The sequence below is a fragment of the Aplysia californica genome, unplaced genomic scaffold (assembly GCF_000002075.1).
Source record: "Aplysia californica isolate F4 #8 unplaced genomic scaffold, AplCal3.0 scaffold00613, whole genome shotgun sequence".
Taxonomy (NCBI): domain Eukaryota; kingdom Metazoa; phylum Mollusca; class Gastropoda; order Aplysiida; family Aplysiidae; genus Aplysia; species Aplysia californica.
The window spans coordinates 140,932-164,155 of NW_004797883.1; the positions used below are offsets into that span (position 1 = coordinate 140,932).

Here is a 23,224-nt window from a genome sequence, read left to right on the forward strand (position 1 = left end):
GGAATCATAGGCCCAACACAATATTTACCACTAGCCTACCGCAGCCAATCAGCTTCTGGCTGACGGGGCTGCAGCTAGCCGCATTGTGTAATGTTGATTTCGTAAAAGAAAACTCGGTTAGTGAAAAAAGCTAAGGTATTTCCGGTGAGCTGGTGAGCTCCTAAAATGTAAACACCCCCGCCCCACCCATTTTTTAAAAGCCTTTTAATAATACTTCCTCCTCCTCTCCCCCCTCTTTCTCTCTCTCCTCTCCCCCTGTCTCTTTGCATATATATCATATTATTAATACTTCTCTTTCTCTCTCTCTCTCTCTCTCTCTCTCTCTCTCTCTCTCTCTCTCTCTCTCTCTCTCTCTCTCTTGTGGCTACCATTGAAAAGTATAAAGATAATTCTGTGTCACTAATTAAGCTACTGTAATTCATATTTTGCTGTATACAGAAATAAAGGATAATTTTCCCAAAGCCAAAACGTTAACTTTTCTGAACTGGTAAGATTTAGATGATGTGACACCCCTTCATAAAGAGATATCTGTATGAAATTTTATGAATTATGTCCCTTGCCCACGGGAAGTGCTTGGTGGACGTTGTCTGTTTATTATTGTTGACGTATGTGTGGATCTCAAATGTTGACAAATAAATAAAACAGAAGCTGTCACAGTAATGTTAGCTGTCTGCCGAGCTATGTTTCATTGATCATCTGTGAGGCGTTTGTGGTCTATTACTCCATTAGTGAAGTCAGAAGATCAGAGGGCAAAACTGCAAGATGACTGCTGCCGATGCGGCATCGGCATCGCTGTCCAGTCGACTTGACAGTATCACAACAGAAGTATGTGGTGTGTCAGTTTTGGTGAAAAGATTTTGGCGCTCTTTGGAAATTGCCTTCCCATTCCATTGAATAGCCATTTCAGTTAAATATGCCATGTAAACGTGAAGATTTTGTGGGGTTTTTTTTTACCTAGTGGCTAAGTTCACGGCGCCGTGAACGTAGTTTGCAGGCTACGTTCACGGCGCCCTGAATCATCCACCTTTGGCACAGAGGCATGACTGAAATGCTACGGTCGCTCAAACTCAAAGTGAATGAGGAAACAGCTCAGGAATACTAGGCCTAGCTTGAAAAATAATGCAGCGGTGGTTTGAATGCATCGGGGTTTACGGATGGCGAAGGTGGGCATTACAAAACAGCATCGGTTGACAAGGCCTTGCTCGCTCAGTGCGCGGAACACGACTTCGATCCTCTTTTCGTGTGCGAACCCGGCAACGCTCGACAATTTGAAAATAAAAGTCATTCGAAGAAACAAGGGAGAATGAAAGAAGGCCAAGGCAGGAAGAGGGGTGGGAGGGGGTGAAGAAAAGAAAATTCTAAGCAAAAGGGAAAAGGGTGGAGGGTGAAGTGAGCAACATCATTCTTAAGTTCTACTCTGTCTCAAAGTGGTCGCTCGTTACGGAAGTCCTCCCCAACTTTTAATGGAGTAGCTTCCTAGTGGTCAAGAAGACTTGATGCATAGTGGTGGTATCATGAAAGAAGGATCCGGTGTGTGGCGGTATGCTCAGGGCAGGGGTGGACTTCCACTCTTCCAGACTTCCATAACGAGCGGCCTCTATAAATAATTAACACAATATAAAAAAGAGACCTAACCCAGACCCTACTATCCTAGCCCTAATCTAAACCCTAATCCTAGCCTTAACTCAAGCGCTATACCACGGGACCTCGCCTCAGCAGGCGCGCCAACCGTGTGAGGGGGTGATGTTAACATGGCATCACTGGGCGTAACCACAAGAGGCGGTGAACAGCCAGGGCGGAAAAAGTTCCCAAATGAACCTAACGGCTTCGTGTTTGAGACCAAGGCGAGCCACCGGTTGGGAGGACTTCGGCTGTGGTCTGGAGTGGAGAAGGATGGGCTCCGCCATGCGACATTGCCCAAGAAACGACAATGAAGATAACAGCCAGAAAGAATCCCCCATACCGGCTCGGTCGTCGCCCGGAACAAGAACCACCTCTTCTTAGTCTTACGTTGATGGTCACCAGGACGAAAGAGGAAACTATGCTACTGGAAGACCAACAAAAAGTGTATACGTGCCAGAGGAAACATCGTCATTGGCACGTGGAATGTGAGAACTTTGAGAGAAGCAGGGAAGGTTAAGCAACCAGAACACGAGATGGAAAGATCCTGGGAATGTGCGAATTACGATGGAAGAATTTCGGAGAAACCTCAACCCCAGAAGGGCATAAACTATACTACAGTGGCAGAGAAGACCGCCATGAATATGGAGTTGGAGTACAGTCCATGCCGGCTTTAAGCACGGTCATCGGGAGAAAGCATATATAAAGAGAAGCGTGATTAATGCCGAAGCGTGATTAATGCCGAAGCGTGCTTGAGTGCGAAGTAGATATTGTTCATAATCCAGAGATTTTTAAGTTGAAAATTTCCTGAGTTATTACCCTTTGTTCATAAGTAGTGGTCATGCAAAAGTGTGCACTGTCATTTTTACCCGCCAGGGTAGTTTTTGTTTGTTTGTTTCATTTTGTTGTCGAATCAAATTAGTAGAGTATCTTTGGTCGAATGGGAAAGAAAAATTTAATTTAGACGGCCAGTCACGGTACAGCACTCTAGGCCTAGGCTTACACACTGCCTGTGCGTACCACTGCCCACTGTGCCACATTCATCCCACCTTGTACGTGATACATAATCAGGATTATTGGATAGCGAGGGGCAAAGGTGAAATGGCAGCCAGCCTCCCTTTCTCGTCACCTCTACTCTCTTCGTATTTTTTTTCCTCTGTGTAACTTTGCCCTAGGCTAGATCCTATGTCCATGCGCGCGGCTATGAGCATTTCTCTGCCTTCCTCTCCGCGTGTGTGTGTCTCCATCACTTGCGTTCTTTGTGTTTCTCTTACACTACTCACTGCTGGGGTGGAGACTGTGTTCAAACGTCGATGGGTCATCATGAAAGTATTGACTGTCTTGTAAATGAAGTGTGCCCAAAGCCGGAGTTACCGTTCTTAAAGGCGTGTAATTTATAATATATATATAAAAAGCAAAAATTCAGTAAGAGCCGTTTTTAGCGTGCTTGAGTCCGAAACATGCTTTATGCCGGCGTGCTTAAAGCCGGCACAGACTGTACTCTTTCATAAAGACACGGTGAACGCCGTCTTGAGTTGCGGACTAGTTTCTTGCCGACTCATAGCCATACGCTTGAAAGCATCACCATTTAAGATCACTGTCATCCTAGCATATATATGCACCAACAACAGCTTATGATGACGAAGAAGTGGAGGATTTCTACATCCAACTCCGAGAAATACTGGGAGAAACACAGAAGAAGGAATATCATTGTTGTACAAGGCAACTGGAATGCTTAGATCGGGGCAGATGCAATGAAAGACTGGGAAGGAATCTATGGACCCCACTGCAGTACCAACCCCAATGACAGAGGTCTTGGCTCCTGGAATTTGCTAGCTATAACAACCTAAAGCTGATGAACACTTTTGGCCCACATAAAAGGCATCAAGGAGATGGGCGTGGTGCTGTCCAAGTGGAGATTTACGTCAGATAGACTACGTCATTATGTCATGGTCTAGCATCAAGCGTGACCTGACTTGCCCTTCCTTACCATGCAAGCTGTACCCCTTTGACTTCAACCCGTGTGCTCTTTGTGGTAGTCTAGAAGAAAATTCTGAGTTGATCTAGAGATGTTGGTGTTGTCCCCTTTTATTTTATTATTTTAAACCTTTGATTTTTAGTTTTAGTAGAGGTTTTAGGGGACTCGCAACTGCATAAGGTCGTATGAGCGACAGAAGATTAGAGGTGTTACAAGAGAGTAACAAACATAAAAAAGAAGAAGGGGAGATAAGGACAATAGATGTTTGATAGGAAAGAAGAAACAAACCACTCCAGAGCACCCGCCAACCACCCACAGTGTTTGTTTAAGTACCAAGTAGCTGTTTAGTTTATCTTTCTAAATTAATTCTAGTAGTGTTTAGTTTCTAGATGCTGTTGTAATGGAAAGTGAACGTAAAGGGTTATTTTTGAATGGAAAGAAAACAGAATGCATGATTATTGAAAAAATCTGTAAACCCTGTTTTGTGTTCTCGTAAACAAAAGCGAAAAGATAAAACACGTTCAACAGTTTAAAAAATATCTAAGATATATGTGTCACAACGCTGTGGAATCAGACGCTCATCAAAACAATGAAATCAAAGAAGCTGGCATTTTTCCTGGCTGGTGGCAATTTTTTTCTAATTTTCTTATTTTTGGCTCAACACTTTTTAAAATAAATATATGTATGTAAAATCTCATTTCTGTGTGGATTTTACTAGAAAACGTTTGAAAGCACAAACAATGTAAGTTTTCAGTTTTCAAGGACTGTAAAGCTATGGAAGCCATCATACCTTGACGGCCATTTCCTCACTTATTTCACCTCTGCAACGTGACGATCCCCACTTCTTTCAGTCGCAAATATATCTCGACTTCTATTCATGTAGATAAAAGTCATTGTTTTGTCAAAGACAAATGAATAGACTAGAGATGATACCAATAACTCCACATGCCCAAAAATTGACGAGCACCTGATTCCACAGCGTCATGAAACATATATATATATATATATATATATATATATATATAATAATTACATGTGATGCCATGTCATGTTCTACAGAAATAAAACGGAGTATTACAATGACTAAAGATAGTTTCAATAAAATGAGCCCAATCCTGAACAATGGAAACATCTCAATGACTACCAAAGTGAAAGTTCTGAAATGCTGTGTTTTTGGTCAACCCTTCTGTATACGGCTGTGAATGATCAAATGAGGTAGCACTTGAAGAAGCCTGCTTGGGCTGCTCGCTGATTTTAACCCTTCAAGCCCCAGCCATTTTTATGCGCTCCCTAACTCCAGTCCTAGCCAATACAGAGCAGTATTTCAGAAAAAAGAAGCACGCATTCTGAAAAGTGATGTAGTATCTTTGTCATGAGGTTTAGATGATGACATATAACTATGTTTAAAGGTAAATGAACAAATATTATGAAAATTCAAGTTTATTTAGGTTCACTGCCATTTAAAAAAATGTGCACATTCGGTACTCCCCCCGAAACTGAAAATATACGCTCTTGGGATGGTGGGAGGTACAAGTGCTGCTGAAAATATACGCTCTTGGGATGGTGGGAGGTACAAGTGCTGCTGAAAATATACGCACATGGGGCCGGAAGGGTTATATAGAATCAAGGGACACTTGTATAGACACTTTAGGGCCTTGAACATCTAGCTCTCCTGAAAGCAAACGAGGCAGGGACTGATCACAATGTGTGGCATTAACTCTTTGAACTCCATCAGACGCTGGGAGCGTCCCGCGGTTATAACCCTGCCCCTCATAGGACGCTCGGGAGCGTCCAGCATTAGTGACAACATTTTCGTTTTATTTAGAGATAGTTTTTGCTTCTTTTTCTGAACTATTCCCTAACCAAGTTTATTAGTAATTAATGACTATATAAGCCTTTGTTTCCGCTATTTAGAAGTTGAAGGTAAGCTTTGGTGGTTATAATGAGACATAGTGCACCAGTTTTAGGTGACTGTAGAAAAAACTCTGGGAAACGGTAGAAAAAACTCAGGGTTTAAAAAGATAAAAGATGAAAGTAGTTACAACATGAGTAAAAAAATTTAACAGGACAAAAAGAAAAAGGCTGACAAACATTGCCAACCTCTTAAAGCTTGATAACTTTTACTTCTAATAACAGATTTTTGTCACTCTCTTCAACTTCATCATCATAATATTTACACCTTCGTTCTCTGAACTCTCTTCTGTATACAAGGTTCTCTACAGTGGTAGTGTACTAACTTACTTTTTGAAACTTGGAAAATTGACCAAAGGAGGAAACCACAATTGCTTCAAATACTTTGAAAAATGGAAATAGCTTCCCTGTTAGTTTAAGACCCAAACTTCCATTTTTAAGGTCAGTCACCCAGATGAGAAGGAAATTCTTTAACCATATCCGTACGCCCTGGGGTAATTTTGTACCCCCAGGGTTGTATTCTTCAATTTTTAGTATACTTCTAGTGCGAAGATCTCTATGGAACTTTCAGTATTTCTCAAAAAAATCATTTTGACTGACTGCTATGTATGCATAGCGGTCATAGTGTGAGGATCGGATTAACGAGTAAATTTCCTCTTTGGAAAGTGGTGGCTCAGAGTTCCCCACATCGTATAGATACGATAGTAAAACATGACGTACGGATAGGGTTAAAGAAAGCATGAATGTCTCTAGTAATTGTAGAGCTGTTTTTCACGTTTTAGATAATCTCTCATGTTGCATAAATGTTTCGTGCAAAAGACTTACCTGCCTCTTGCATGTGAAAGCTGGTGAATTCAGAATGTTGCTTCTCCCACTGCCGTTGATGAATTAATAATTTTTAGAATTTACAGGAAATGCTTTCTGTCTTATATTATTGAAATTTAATGTAGAGAGAGAACATTTAGTTTCGCTTTAAAAACAACTGAACATAATGAACAATGTAATTTTATTTTAAGGGGTAAAGTGCCTCTATAACATGCATTAGTCTGCCTCTCAGAGGAGCTGGTGTTTCTTACAGCTTGCATACATATATATATATTTATGATATTATAAGAAGGGAAGAGTTGAAAAGCCGTAGCCTCATCTTGTTAATATCTGCACCATCTGGCTGTGACAGTCACCGACAGGTGTCGCTGAATTCCCAGTAGTTTTTGCCTCCCTCCCCTTTCCGCTGTGCTGGTGTGTGTGGTTGTCGTGTTTGCTCAGAACTTGATGTACCGTAAATAACCTTTATCATACTTCATGTATTGAAAGCGGCGTCAAGGACTTTTAAATAATGAATTTAAAAAAGCAGTTTGTTTCGAGTTTATTCCCAATATTATGCATAAAAACTTTTGTAAATAATATACTCAAAAGTCATATGTAGCATTTAAAAGTTTAAAATATAAATCTTTTTGAAAGTGTAGTGAGTAAATGGACAGCCAACAGCCAGTCTGCTACTCAAACTGACATAATACACAGTTAGTTTTACAGTTCTCTGCTCTCTCTCTCTCTCTCTCTGTCACTAGTGCGAGCTAGTGCTTGTTTTTTGTGGGGATGCAGCCCTAAAAGGGTAATAGATCATGATTTATGACCCCAGGCTCAGTCCTTCAGACAGGAGTAGCTGTGTGCTAACATCACTTAACTGACACAGTTGGGAGGACAATGATAGAGCCAGCTGTTGTGTTGTGTGCCTGCTCACTGATCAGTGCTTGTTGTATCTAGTGGTTTCATGAAGCAGTGATGTTTTCTGGTGGTATCAAAAGATGGTTTCTCGCAGAAAAAGTAAGATCATGCCTTGTTGAATAAGGTCTGTTTGTTTGATTGATTCTTTTAGTTAGAAAAATTGATGGGCAGGTCTTTGATATTGTTTATTTGTTTGATTTTGTTTATTTTTTAAAAAATTTGTCATTTCCAGTACTTTCATAGGGTCAAATATTTCATTTGAACCAATTAACACAAAACACTGCTTCACTTTAAGGCTTGGTCACCCATCAGAACTTTTTCTACGACTTTGTATTACGCTCTCACAGGAAAGAGTGCTTTGTGTTTTATTGTAACCGGAGTATGCTGGTGCAACAGCTGGAAGATTATACATTACATTCAACTTCTTAAGCCGAATGTGGCAACTCTTGACCTCGCACAGAACTCCCACTCTATGGTACGACTTTTCTTCTGGTGCCCTCTGTTATTGTAACATTTGCCAATGTTTTTCCATCCTCCTGACCCTGTCGCCCACATATTTTTGTTGCTCTACAGGAAATGCTGCGGTACGGATTGGCAATTTTTATATGCAAACTGATTAGTTTTCTGCTTTTTTTAAAACCCTATCCGTACGTCGTGTTTTACTATCGTATCCATACGACGTTGAGAACTCTGTGCCACCACTTTCCAAAGAGGAAATTTACTCGTTAATCCGATCCGTACGCTTTGCATACACCAGTCTATCAAAACGATTTTTTTGAGAAATACTGATTTTAAAGAGATCTTTGCACTAGAAATTTTCTAGAATATGAAGAATACAACCCCAGGGGGTACAAAATGACCCCAGGGCGTACGGATAGGGTTAATGAATGAATTGTGTAGATGAGGGATGCTGCTGTCAATTCAATCGTACTTTAATAATAAAAATAATGAAGATCATTTCTATAGTGCCCACTCCCATGTAAACACAGCTCTAGGCGCTTTACATAAATGCATGTACGAACAATATTCATGCACGCGACACACACACACGCACATACACACTCATACACTCACACAAACACACACACATACACACTCAAACACACACACACACACACACACTCACGCACACATAACACGCACACATGTACTTCCACAGCTGTAACAGATGTGACAATTCTCTCTTTGTTATTCACAATAAATGATGAAACGTAGTGCATCTGTTATAATTCAAAACGATTTTTTTTAGAGAGCATACATACACATACAAAAGAAATGGAACTTTAATTGTTGGGAAATCTATTTTTGAAGTTCATGAGTTCATGTCATGGGAAATAAATGTGTTGTTTATTTTGTCAGCTCTCAGTTGCAGCAAGAGCTGAATTGTTTTCTCTCTCTATATATATAATATGAGGAAATTTACGTAAGTCGCGTAACCTCATACTTTCTTTTGCAATAACTAAGTTACGGGTGTACAAGTTCTGCAGGGTTTTTAAGGTCATAAGTATTCACATGCTTACCTTGAAACACTTTGTAAATCCATACACATACACATACTTACCATTCAACAATAGAAAGTATGATCAATTTTTGTAGAACAGCATGGGCCGGGAACACAAGACAACAAGATAAAGAAAAATTAAATCGACTAATACGGAAAGCATGTAAAATTTCAACATCTTCATTCCCCTACTTGGATGAATTGCACATAACAGTTTGCACTAAGAAAATTAATTCCATCTTTTTAGACAACAAACATCCCTTGTTCCCTCAAATAAAAACATCAGTCAGAAGTAAAAGACCCATGCTTCTGATCTGTAACAAAGAAAGATACAGGTCATTTTTACCATCATCTATCAAAATGCTTCCATCTTAACCATCTTGTTTAGTGTACTTACGACCTTAGAGCATGCTTCAAAATAACATTGAGTGTGTATCTAGCTTACGATTATTATTGTTTATATTGCTGCTCATTTATATTATGCATGTGATTGTAAGCCTACTTGTGTGTGCATGTGTGTGCACGTGTGTATGTGTGTGTGTTTGTGTGTGTGTGTGTGTGTGTGTGTGTGTGTGTGTGTGTGTACGTGTGTGTGTGTACTCGTGGTGGAACACCAAACCAATGTGCCAGGATCTGGACAATAAAGATGTATCTTATCTTATCTTATCTTATCTTATCTTTCAGTATCAGATATGCCGTCGGAAACTGGAGAGCAAATGCGAAGCTCTTCTGATTCTGAGCAAAGAGTTGCACCAATGCCGCAGCGAGAGAGACCAGTTCAAGCTGATGGCAGAGCAAGTCCGGGATCGATATCAAATGGTCAAGAGACAATTGACCGGTGATGTGAGTGTGTTAATTTGTATGATGAAGTTCCCCCCCCCCCAATGTTGCTGAAGGAGCTAGGTCTCTTGAATGTCTGCTTTTAAAGGCTTTAGGGCAATGCAGGGAATACCACCCTGAGATTTGAGAACCCATCCAAAAATAAGAATTGAGCTGTCAGTCTGCTATTGCCATTGGTAGTATAAGATAAAGGGTCTGTACTTTTCCTTCAGTTTTGAGGGTATTAGTATTAGTCTAAACCTCAAGTCAAAGAAGAAAAGAAAGAAAAAACTGGTCTTGACGTTAGTTAAGATTATTTCATTGCATTGGTAGATAAGATTATTTCATTGCATCGTAGATAAGATTATTTCATTGCATCGGTAGTTAAGATTATTTCATTGCATCGGTAGATAAGATTATTTCATTGCATCGGTAGATAATTTCATTGCATCGGTAGATAAGATTATTTCATTGCATCGGTAGTTAAGATTATTTCATTGCATCGGTAGATAAGATTATTTCATTGCATCGGTAGATAAGATTATTTCATTGCATCGGTAGATAAGATTATTTCATTGCATCGGTAGAGAAGATTATTTCATTGCATCGGTAATTGCATCGGTAGATAAGATTATTTCATTGCATCGGTAGATAAGATTATTTCATTGCATCGGTAGATCTACTGAGTTTAGAAGAAGTAGGCCTAGCCTTTCCCAGTGCTGAGTAACGGAACTTTTTAATGAACTAAAGCTGTTGCAGAACATGCTTTTAATTATTCTTTAAGATACAGAAGCAAATAAGTCTGCATTGGCAAAGATCTAACTTAGAGTGTGCTATAAATCCTGTTTTCAACTGTTGCTAAAGAAGCTGTGTACACTGAAGGAGATTTTCATTGATTCATTACAAGATTTAGGAGGGGGTGTTCCCTGTTTCCCTGTTTAAAAACTAAGATCATTTTCATCCAACAAGAAAGCATGATATGAGGGGGTGAGATGCAAAACCCGCTAAGTGACATTTTGGAAAAAAATCGAGGGTTTTTGTTTATAAAATAAATGTACATTGTTACTGGCGTTCAGATGCACAAAGTTTTTTCGACGAAAACCCAACACATACTTTATAAAAGCAAACAAAAAATCTTCTTTTTACGCATGTTCGCACATTCCTGCGTATAGCAGCATTGAAAAAAGCTGATTTTCTCAAAAGTTCTGAAATAGATGTAGCTGGTTTTTCACCTCATCCCTTCACATACGACCTTTTCTGTTGAAGAGTTCTTCACTTCTGCGGAATTACATCATATATCAGCACCGTCTGTTTGTTTGTGGAAGGGTCGTAAAGGTCACAAGATAATTACGAGTTACTTGGCATGTATATATATATATATATGTGAGGCAGCTTGGTGAAATCAGGCGCTCGTCAAAATAATGAAATTGAAGCAACTGACTTTTTTCTGCCAGTTTGGTAATTTTTATCTAATTTTTGCTTTCTGGCTGAGCACCATTGTTTTCCAATTAAGAACACATTTCTGGGTGGATTTTACTGAAAAACGTTGATTATATGCACAAAAAATGTAAGTTTTCAGTGTTGACGGACTATCAAGCTATGGAACTATTCAAACTTTGGCGGCCATTTTCTCGCTAATTCTACCTTTGAAACCAGGCGACCCCACCTTCTTCAGTCTGAAATATCTTGACTTCTGGTCTAGATAGATCGTCATTTTGTTTCACCGATAGCAAGACAACTGACCAAGCTTTGAGATGATACCAGCAACTCCACATGCCCAAAAATTGACGTAGGTGGTTGGCGGGTGCTCTGGTGTAGTTTGTTTCTTCTTTCCCATCAAACATCTATCGTCCTTATCTCCCCTTCTTCTTTTTTTTATGTTTGTTACTCTCTTGTAACACCTCTAATCTTTTGGCACTCTTATGACCTTGTGCAGTTGCGAGCGCTGAAAAACCTCTACTAAAACTTAAAACTAAAAAAATTGACGAGCGCCTGATTCCACCTCGTCACAACACGTATGATATCATGCACAATTTGTGAGCACACATTGTAAAAAGTCCCTGTTTTTTCTTTGTCTGTGTCTGCTCTTCAGACTCCGATGTCTCCCTCGCACGCTGACATGGACCCAAAGACGTTCTCCGACATTCAGACACAGGTTTGGTTCCGTCTCCAACTTTCCGCGTCCACATGTCTCGTTTTGTGAAATTTACTTTACTTTACAGAGCGAAATGCTCGCAGCTAAAGGGATTTGAAAACAACAACAACAACAACAACCTTACTTTACAAAATATTTCATTGGTATCTTGATTGTGTCCAGTATGAATGGGTTGGTGGGTGGTTGGCGGGTGCTCTCGTGTTGTTTGCTTCTTCTTTCGTATCAAACATCTGTCGTCCTTATCTCCACTTTTTCTTTTTTGTGTTTGTTACTCTCTTGTAATACCTCTAATCTTCGGCACTTAGTGGGTGGTTAGCGGGTGCTCTGGTGTGGTTTGTTCCATCTTTCCTATCAAACATCTGTCGTCCTTATCTCCCCTTTTTCTTTTTTATGTTTGTTACTCTCTTGTAACACCTCTAATCTTATGGCGCTCATATGACCTTATGCAGTTGCGAGCGCCGTAAAACCTCTACTAAAGCTAAAAACATCTGTCGTCCTTATCTCTCCTCCTTCTTTGTTGTGTATGTTAATGTTACTCCCTTGTAACACGTAATCTATTCTTTGGCACTTATTTGACCTTATTGTGTTGCAAGTGCCGTAAAACTCTTACTAAAACTAAAAATGTTTCATTGATATCTTGTTTGTGTCCAGTATGAATAGGTCGGAGGTTTGGATAAGCAAAATTGTTGATGTCATTTTGAATAAGAACGCTTGGTAGAGTAGACTGTTGGTGGTTTGCGGGTGCTCTGGTGTGGTCTGCTCCTTTTTTTTGTGTTTGTTACTCTCTTGTAACACCTCTAATCTGCGGCACTTATACGACCTTATTGTGTTGCAAGTGGCATAAAACTCTAACGAAAACGACACTTATAGAACTAAGTAAATGATGTGCGTATTTTTTACTTCATGTCCTTGCTGCTGTCTGGTAGCGCCTGTCACAGTGATATAATACAACCTGCTTGTTTGTCCAGAGTCTGGCCCGACTGTTGTTTGATACAAAGGAAAATAACAAGTCTCTGAAGTTTGAAGTGGATGATCTGAGACAGAAGCTTCAAGATGCAGAAGGAGATATAAAGGTAGGGCCATTGAGCTTTCTTCCTCTCTCTCGTCTCTGAGTCATCTACTGTTGCTTCCTAAACCTTGTTGTGTTCAGATGCTTCTGTTGTTAATAATAATAATAAATAGCATTTGTTTAGCGCATATCTCCGCTCAACAGCAGGCTCTATGCGCTTTACACTATATTGTTGTTGTTGTTAGCGATCCAGTAGCATCTGAGCGTTAACTCTTCTGCATGATGCCATTCGGTAATAATTGCATGTTTGTTCTAATTGTTGTCTTGAGGAGTAGAGGCAATTAAATGTGTGGGGTAGCTTGGGAAGAAAACATCCCCTTAAATCAGTTAGTTTTCTACAGAAGAACAGATGATGTTCCACTGTCTCTGAGGGGTAGTCACATAGTGGGCAGGCAGCAGACTGCTTTACTCCAATTCGGTTGAGATGTTGGTTGAGATGTTGGTTGAGGGGTACATGTTGTGTTCTAAGTTGGAAGATTATGGATTGATCTCCCCTCCTCAACTCATTGATTGGATCTTTGACCAGTGGTTTATTCATGTGGCCATACATCCTCCTTCCTGTCGTACCTGTGGCCCAATCATTCATCCACTCTTCCTTGAGGTTTGACTTGATCATTTGGCAGCAGATGCTTCTAAGAGGCTGGTCTTGTTCAGTTTTTGTCTTTCTATTGCACCGGCATGCTTTTTTTGAGTGTGTAGTTAGCGGGTGCTCTAGTGTGGTTTGCTCCTTCTTTCCTATCAAACATCTATCATCCCGATCTCCCCTCCTTCTTTTTTATGTTTGTTACTCTCTTGTAACACCTCTAGTCTTCGGCACTTATATGACCTTATTGTGTTGCAAGTGCCGTAAAACTCTTTATTTAGAAAAAAACACAAAAAATTACCTAACTGTGTTGCAAGCGCTGTTAAATTCTTACTTAAACTAAAAACAAGTTATTAGCAGTTTAAACAGTTGATGAATATCCATGCTTTATAAATAAGTTTTCATGGTTATGTGCCAGCTTATGAATGAGTCATCCTGATCTCTCTATCTCTCTCTCTCTCCCTCCCTCTCCTCTCTCTCTCTCTCTCTCCCCCTCTCTCTCTCTCTCTTTCTCTCTCTCTCTCTCTTTCTCTCTCTCTCTCTCTCTCTCTCTCTCTCTCTCTCTCTCTCTCTCTCTCTGTATAGCGTAGTACAGAATCTAAGTTCAAGACTCCCCTATCAAGTGTCAAGAACCCTAACTGTCTAAACCAATTGTTACCTAGTGTAGAGGGTTGGACATGAATTGTAACCTTTGCATATTTATTTTTTGCTTCAAACTTTACCATCGTATTTTGGGGAAAATCCAAAGAAACTTTGCGGTAGACATTGCCGATCGGCGAGAAGAGACGGTAAGGTGTTAAATGTCGTCTGGACCCGCGGCCTTGAATTAAATGAACTTGACTTTTCGTTTCTCTAGTTGCTGCGAGAGCAAATAGCAAGGTCCAGGGTAGGCACGACAGACGAAGGGCTGAATACTCGCCACTTCCCCGCTCACGAGAGAGAGGATCTGGTACGGCAGCTGGAGGCCAGCAGAGAGGAGGTAACTTTGGGTGTCCTCTTTGTGAAACGTGTATCTATGTGCATATGTACGAACGTATGTGTGTGTGTGTGTGTGTGTGTGTGTGTGTTTGTGTGAGTATACGTGTGTAAGATAAGATGAGAGATAAGATAAAATAATACTTCATTATTCCAGAGGGAAATTTTTCTTATATGTGTGTGGGTGTGTGCGTGCGTGCTTGCTTGCATGCGTGCATACGTGCGCTCGTACGTGAGCGTGTGAGTGCGTACATGCGTGTGTGCGTGCCCAATGTATGTTAAATATTCGATGTGCTGCACCAATGTATGTAATTGCCAAGCCATATGTCAAAATATGTGGATGTATGGGCCAAAGGCCTTTCAAATCAATAAATTATTTTGAAGTCTAAAATGTTTGTGTAAAAATGGGTGGCTGGGGTGTGCTATGTATGCTTCCCGGGAAGCTGAGAATGTTTCTGAGTGTTCTATGGTCTGCTGGGGTAATAATATAGTGTAAAGCGCGTAGAGCCTGTTGTTGAGCGGGGACATGCGCTATACAAATGCTATTTATTATTATTATTATTATTATTATTATTATTATTATTATTATTATCATTATTATTATTATTATACAAATGCTATCTATTATTACCCTATTACATGTAGAGATCCAGCTGCTAGCCCGAATCATGACCTGTTATGCCTTTCCCGTGTCTGTCCAGTACGTCCAGCTAGAGCGAGACTTGCAACAAGTGCTGGATGAGCAGCATGTCATGTTCATAATTGTGCCTGATCTACAACAGGGAACTGCCACTTTTTCTTTCCTCATCCTTACTATTGTCATTTTTCTCTACTTCTTTTGTATGTTTGTCACACCCTTGTGACCCGCTATTTCCAGGGTGACATGATAGTTGAAGCAGACTTTGTGCTGTTGAAGCTAGAGAGGTGAGCAGAGTAAGTCTGATTCCCTGTAAGGATTTCTCTGTCGACACCCACCCTTGGCGCTCATATGACCTTATGCAGTTGCGAGCGCCGTAAAACTCTCTGCTATTTCCCCTCCTTCTTTTTTATGTTTGTTACTCTCTTGTAACCCCTCTAATCTTCTGGCGCTCATATGACCTTGTGCCTTTGCGAGCGCCGTAAAACCTCTACTAAAACAAACGATATGAAATATTTGTGTTGCATGTAGAGATCCAGCTGCTAGCAGTGATCATGACCTGTTACGCCTTTCCCTCGTCTGTCCAGTACGTCCAGCTAGAGCGAGACTTGCAACAAGTGCTGGATGAGAAAGAGGAGCTGGTGACGGAGAGAGATGCGTACCGCACAAAGTACGAGCGCCTTAACACGGAGCTCAACTACATCCTAGGGGGAGATGAGAAGAGGATTGTGGACATTGATGCCCTCAGTATGGAGAACAAGTAAGATTATCCGGCTATTTGTCTGTCCCCGTGGTTTTGTTCACCCCGCACAATTGAGCAAAATTTGATCTTTTTTTGCATGATTTCTGATTATTTTCCTTTATCATTCTTTGTTAAAATTAACTGAATCACTTAGTTTCACATTTTTGGGCTCGGTTTGCATAATTTCAGGATTTTTCTTTCATAAAACGACGGGGATGGATTTTTTATATTTTTAAAAAAAATTCATCAATCATTTGTTGTTGTTTCTATTTTTGAAAATGAATACACTTATCTTTTTAAATCAATTTTTTATTTCATCGGTTGTTTGGTGGTGTTTTCATTTTTGACAACTAGTAGATCTACATATATCTATTTTATTATTATTATTTTTTGTTTTTTACATTTCGCTTGCTGTTGTTTTTTTTTTCTTCCAAAAACATGTATGTTTATCTGTGGGATTTTTTGTTGTTTCATCAATCACTTGGTGTGTTACTCTTTTGTGTTTGCTAGTGCCGTAAAATTTTTACCTAAATTAAGCTGACTCATTGTAACTTTTGGCTTTGCTTTTCTGGCTCCAGGTACTTGCAGGAGCGACTGAAACAAATGGAAGAGGAGAAGACGATGGCCATTGCCACTGTGACCAAGTATAAGGTACAGAAGCTACTGAAGCTAATTAAATCTATCGGTACGTCGTGTTTTACTATCGTAACTATACGACGAGGGGAACTCTGTGCCGCCACTTTCCAAAGAGAAAACTTACTCGTTAATCCGATTCGTACGCTTTGCATAGTAGTCTGTCAAAATGATTTTTAAAGAAATACTGAAAGTTTCAAAGAGATCTTTGTACTAGAAGTATTCTAAAATGTGAAGAAATACAACCCCGGGGGTACAGAATGACCCCAGGGCATACGGATAGGGTTAAGAGACTTGGTTTTTGTTCTTTTCTTGTTTATTAAAGTTTGACAATTTCCAGGGCGTTATTTAAGTGATTTCAGAAGGATGGGAGGGGGTCTTTTCCTTTTCTGCCTCTGGATACAAGCTTTAAGGTAAAATGTTTGAAGTAAAATGGAAAACTTGAACAGATAGATGCTTAGCTGCAAACCAGTTGTGAAAGATATATATGTTTTTGAAGGTCTGAGTGCGGAAGTCTGTTGATGTGTCTGAAAATACGAATTCTGTTTTCTAGTAGGGCCTATTACTCTTCATGGACTTGACGATGCTGAAGACAAAATTATTGACTTTCAGAATATATTAACTTAACAGAATAAAGCTTTTTTAGTCATTTGGAGAGACCTTAACACTTTGCAGTCACTTGGCGCAATAATGCGTCGGTGAAAATTATCCGCTCTGGTCACCTGGTGCAGTAACTGCGACAGGCCGGAGAAGTCTGTTGTAGTCACTCTCCTGGCTGGATGACCAGATGGGGTATTTTGTACTGCTGGCTGTGTGACTGCAAAGTGTTAACCAAACATTCCTGACATTATTGTTTAATTTATAGAATGTTGATAAATGTGTGCGGAGTGTTTGAAAAAGGGTTGAACCGGAGCAAGTTGTGAAACATTCATAGATTTATGCCTTGCATTTTCCAGAGCATTTTGGAGAAAAAGAAAACCAAGGGCATCATGAAGTTAGGCCAGAGTCGAAGTGGAGGACTTGTTATCACGCAAAAACAAGGTAAGTGTGAGCATTGTTACAACGCAAAAGCAAGGTAAGTGTGTGCATTGTTATCATGCAAAAACAAGGTAAGTGTGAGCATTATTACAACGCAAAAATAATGTAAGTGTGTGCATTGTTATAATGCGAAAACAAAGTAAGTGTGTGCATTGTTATAATGCAAAAACACGGTAAGTGTGTGCATTGTCATAATGCGAAAACAAGGTAAGTGTGTGCATTGTTATAATGCAAAAACACGGTAAGTGTGTGCATTGTCATAATGCGAAAACAAGGTAAGTGTGTGCATTGTTATAATGCTAAAACACAGTAAGTGTGTGCATTGTCATAATGCTAAAACACAGTAAGTGTGTGCATTGTTATAATGCAAAAACACGGTAAGTGTGTGCATTGTCATAATGCTAAAACACAGTAAGTGTGTGCATTGTTATAACGCGAAAACACGGTAAGTGTGTGCATTGTTAAGGTAAGTGTGCGCATTGTTATAACGCAAAAACAAGGTAAGTGTGCGCATTGTTATAACGCAAAAACAAGGTAAGTGTGCGCATTGTTATAACGCAAAAACAAGGTACGTGTGTGCTTTGTTATAATGCGAAAACAAGGTAAGTGTATACTTTAGATATGGTCATGTTAAGGACAAGCATATTCATAATCATAGGGTTCATACTGAATTTTTTTTTTTTCCTGAACGTTTAAGTGGATTCTGAAGAAATGTTCTAAAAAGGTCGCTTTTAAGGACAAGCAGGCTAACCTGGATATTGGGGGTTTCCAGAAATCTTGACCTACACCAAAAGTGGCGTTGGTGGCCTAGTGGTTAGTCTTTCGGACTCGCAACCGTAAGGTCGTGGGTTCAAATCCCGTCAGGGGCCCGACGTTGTGTCCTTGGGAAAGGCACTTTACACGAATTTTCCTCACTTCACCCAGGTGGGAATGGGTACCCGGCTATAGACAGTGAAAGATCTTGTCAGTTTGTTAGTGTTTGAGCGCTTAATCAGCTGCTTGCACTGTATGCTTCCCGGGAAGCTGAGAATGTTTCGGAGTGTATATAGTGTAATGCGCATAGAGCCTGCTGTTGAGCGGGGATATGCGCTATACAAATGCTATTTATTATTATTATTATAAGTGGACATTGCCGTACCTATAGAAGTTTTGTTTCTCTGGTGTGTATATTTGTTTGGATATTGAGAAAACTCTCCTTGTTTTTTAAGGAAACTGAATAAGGGGCAAAAACTTTACCTTCAATTTTCTCAGAACAGCTTTCTTCGGGATAGCCCACTTGTGCTTAAAAGTGACCAGATCATCTGTACATCTGAATGACTTTGTCCTAGTTCCAAAGTATATGCTTTTTTTTCCCATAGTGGTTTCATGTTAAGATTACTATCCAGTGTCATATGCCTCTATTCATTGTTCTTGTATACTTACTTCTGTTATTGTTGTTGTTATTATTATTGATCCAGCAACAGCTGGGCTCTCGCCCTTCTGTCCAATGCCATGTAGTGATAAGTGCAGCTTTGTTGCAGTTGCTGTAATGTTCCATAGAGTGTGTTGTCTATGTTAGGTCTCGGAGGGAGAAGGGTAGCTCTGATGTCATTTAGGGCTGTACAGTGGAACAGGTGATGATCCACAGTCTCATATGTATAGTCACACAAGGGACACATTGGGGGAAGTTCTGGTGGCCTAGTGTGGCGTCGGTGGCCTAGTGGTTAGGCTCTCGGACTCGCAACCGTAAGGTCGTGGGTTCGAATCCCGTCAAGGGCCCGACATTGTGTCCTTGGGAAAGGCACTTTACACGAATTTTCCTCACTTCACCCAGGTGGGAATGGGTATCCGGCTATAGACAGCGAAAGATCTTGTCAGTTTGATAGTGTTTGAGCGCTTAATCGGCTGCTTGCACACTATGATGCTTCCCGGGAAGCTGAGAATGTTTCGGAGTGTTCTATGGTCTGCTGGGGTAATAATATAGTGTAAAGCGCATAGAGCCTGCTGTTGAGCGGGGATATGCACTATACAAATGCTATCTATTATTATTATTTATTCTGTTCAGGTGGAAGTTGAGGGATTTAATGACCCATCCAGTGACATTTTCGTCATTTTTAGATTTAGTACCAAAAAAGGGCCCGGCGTAGTGTGTTTACTCCCCTCGGAGATAGAGAGTTAAATAGTAATTTTAAAAAAAAATAGCTTGTTTTGGACAGGCGATATGAGCATTACAATGGAAGTTGATTAACCTATCCGTACGTCTTGTTTTACTATTATATCCATACGACGTGGGGAACTCTGTGCCACCAGTTTCCAGAGAAGAAATTTACTCGTTAATCCGATCCGTACGTTTTGCATAGCAGTCTGTCAAAATGATTTTTTGAGAAATACTGAAAGTTTCAAAGAGATCTTTGTACTAGAAGTATTCTAGAATCTGAAGAATACAACCTGGGGGGTACAAAATGACCCCAGGGCGTACGAATAGGGTTGAAAAAACAAACTTTCTCTGTTCCACACAGTCCAAGAGATAATGCAGAGTCGGTCTTCCATCACGCCCACACCTCAAGCACTCGCTGACCTCCAGGGCCTGTGTGCCGCCCTCCTGGACACGATCAACGACAAAAACCTGGCCCTGTCACACCAGAGAAAAACCAACAAGTGAGATTGGCAGACTTTTTTTTTGTTTCGTTTCGTTTTTGTCTTCTTTTCCTTCATTTGCATGAGGTATTACGGTCGACCATGATAATAATAAATATTAATAAGAGCATTTGTATCCCGCCTTTCCCCACAACATGGGCCCAAGGCGTACATAGGAGATTAAAAACGCATTCATACTAACACCATACAAATTCATCATGTGCGCACTTTTTGACAGCAACATTCTTTCAGACAATAAAAAATGCCAATACAAAAAATCTAAGATTCAAGACGGCCACATGTACAATCGACCACTTCCTCGCTTGTTTTTTGTTTTAATATAAAGATGACACTGTCGAAGATGTCCATCTGTCTTTTTTTGATTTGTTTCGTTCTTGTGATTTTTTTCCTTTATTTACCCCCCGGGGCAGTGCTACTGACTGAAGTGTCTTAAGACCAACAGGGAACTGCTGATTTTTCTGTCCAAATCCTTACTATCGTCATTTTCCTCTACTTCTTTTGTATGTTTGTCACACTCTAGTGACCCACTATTTCCGGGGTGCCCTGATAGTAGAAGCAGACTTTGTGCTGTTGAAGCTAGAGAGGTGAGCAGAGTAAGCCTGATTCCCTGTCAGGTCTTCTCCGTTGACATCCACCCCTTGGCGCTCATATGACCTTATGAAGTTGCAAGCGCCGTAAAATCTCTACTGAAACTTAACTAAAATAAGATGTCCGCCTGTCTTTTTTCTGTTTTGTTTTGTTTCATTCTTGTGATGTTTTTCCTTTCTTTGTTTAGACCAGTGCTTACCATTGTGGGCCACTACTATTGTGGCGTCGATGGCCTAGTGGTTAGGCTCTCGGACTCGCAACCGTAAGGTCGTGGGTTCGAATCCCGTCAGGGGCCCAACGTTGTGTTCTTGGGAAAGGCACTTTACACGAATTTTCCTCACTTCACCCAGGTGGGAATGGGTACCCGGCTATAGACAGCGAAAGTTCTTGTCAGTTTGTTAGTGTTTGAGCGCTTAATCAGCTGCTTGCACTGTATGCTTCACGGGAAGCTGAGAATGTTTCGGAGTGTTCTATGGTCTGCTGGGGTAATAATATAGTGTAAAGCACATAGAGCCTGCTGTTGAGTAGGGATATGCGCTATACAAATGCCATTTATTATTATTATTATTACTAGTAGGGGTAGGGAGAAGGGGAGGGGAGAGTAGAAAATGGATTTAAAATTGGAAGAATTTCATTGCAGAAGAGCATGTGGATGTTTAAGCACAATCAGTGAAAAGCTATCTTGTCATAAATATTAAATTTATGACCAATCTCAATGTGTTTTTGATTTGCATGCGTCTGCCACCTCATTTGATAAACAGTGATACACAGAGAGATGAGCAATCCTGTTCTCACCTCAAACTTATTTATGTGACAGGCTTGTTTGGCTTGGCATGGATGTTTCCTTTCTTAGTGTGGAAAATTGTTTTTTTCTTCTGTTTTTCAGAGTGGTTGGCGGGTGGGCTGGTGTGGTTTGCTCCTTCTTTCCCATCAAACATCTGTCGTCCTTATCTCCCCTCCTTCTTTTTTGTCTTTGTTACTCCCTGGTAACACCTCTAATCTTCGGCACTTATATGACCTAATTGTGTTGCAAGTGCCGTAAAACTCTTATGTAAAAAAATAAGGATGCTTCCTTTCTTATTTGTGGAAAAAATTATTGTTCTGTTTTTCAGACTATTGGGAAATCGTGTCAATGAACTGGAAAAGAAGCTGAAGACTCTTGAGGTGTCAGGACTATGGAGTGTATCAGGTAAACGGCCTTTCACTTTCGTTTTTTCAAGCATAAGGTATCTTGGTATTTTTCCTTTATATATATATAGAATTTGGTCTTTTCTTATGAGAAAAAAATACACATAGTGATATTTCTTTTTAGAAACAAAAAGATTGTGTTAGTTGTACTACTGTCATCATAACCTTTCTCATCCTGCACTAGGGTATAGGCCACACACAAACTCTTTCCACCTTTCTCTATCCTGGGCTAGCCTCTTGATGTTATTCCATGTCTTCCCACTTTTCTGTACATCGATTTCTGTGATTCTTCTCCAGCGTCCACCACGGTCTTCCCCTTGATCTTTTACCATGTGGGTTCCAATCCAACACCTTCTTTGCCATGGAACTGCCTGACTTCCTGAGAGCATGTCCAATCCATCGCCACCACCTTCTTCCTACTTCATCTATGACTGTCTTGTTTTTCTCAACATTTCCTCGTTGGTGACCCTGTCTGTCCATCTGATCCTCAGTAACTTTCTTAGACACTTGTTCAAGAAAACCTGGATCCTCTTTATGCAAATCTGTGGTGTGTTCCATGTCTCACATCCATTCAGCAGCACTGACTACACATTTGAATTAAAAATCCTCAGCTTTGTTCGAAGTGAGATTTTTCTGTTCTTCCATGTACTTCTGTGTCGAGACCAAATTTGATTCCGTTCAACAATTATTATTGTTTGCAATTGCTTTATCAAAGATGAGGAAGAAATATCACTGAATTTTTCTCATTTTCCTGAAAGTCTATGTTATCAGCTCCGTTATTGTGTTCTCAGCAAAACTAAATTAGCATATATATATATATATAATTTGGATATATTTTCGCTGCAGCTTGAATTATTTTCTATACATACTTGTTCAGGAACTTTCAAGCGCATAGAGCATTGCATAAGTGGATATGCGCTATGTAAATATAGTCCATTATTATTATTATTATTATTATTATTATTATTATTATTATTATTATTATTATTATTATTATATTGTTGTAACTTCTTCCTTTCAATCGCATCACGCTTGAAGACTGGTATCTGTTATACACTTGGCCGTCTTAAATTCCTTCGTTGGCACATACAGCTTTTCATCATCATCATCATCATCATCATCATCATCATCATTATCATCATCATCATCATCATCATCATCATCATCATCATCATCATCATCATTGCCTATCTCACCCTGGGTCGGTGTATAGGTCTGGGACAAACACGTTCTGCCTTACCCTATCCTGGGCTAGCCTATTGCTAATAGTCAATGTCTTCCCACTTTTCTGTACATCATACAGAAGTGGTTAGGCTCTCGGACTCGCAACCGTAAGGTCGGGGGTTCGAATCCTGTCAGGGGCCCGACGTTGTGTCCTTGGGAAAGGCACTTTGCACAAATTTTCCTCACTTCACCCAGGTGGGA

At 40.2% G+C, this 23,224-nt stretch overlaps 1 protein-coding gene across 1 annotated transcript in view; it reads left to right on the top strand.

Annotated features, from left to right (window-relative positions):
• Positions 1–554: 554 nt before the first annotated feature.
• The window catches only part of LOC101855288 (coiled-coil domain-containing protein 149), a gene marked incomplete in the record, with an annotated part of 36,131 nt that continues 13,461 nt past the window's right edge, over positions 555–23,224 (top strand). The window contains 10 exon segments of the mRNA XM_013087631.2: positions 555–825; positions 9,420–9,578; positions 11,647–11,709; positions 12,678–12,782; positions 14,218–14,340; positions 15,561–15,733; positions 16,294–16,366; positions 17,305–17,389; positions 19,885–20,023; positions 21,724–21,800. Of these exon segments, the coding sequence (XP_012943085.1) occupies positions 763–825; positions 9,420–9,578; positions 11,647–11,709; positions 12,678–12,782; positions 14,218–14,340; positions 15,561–15,733; positions 16,294–16,366; positions 17,305–17,389; positions 19,885–20,023; positions 21,724–21,800 (1,060 nt within the window).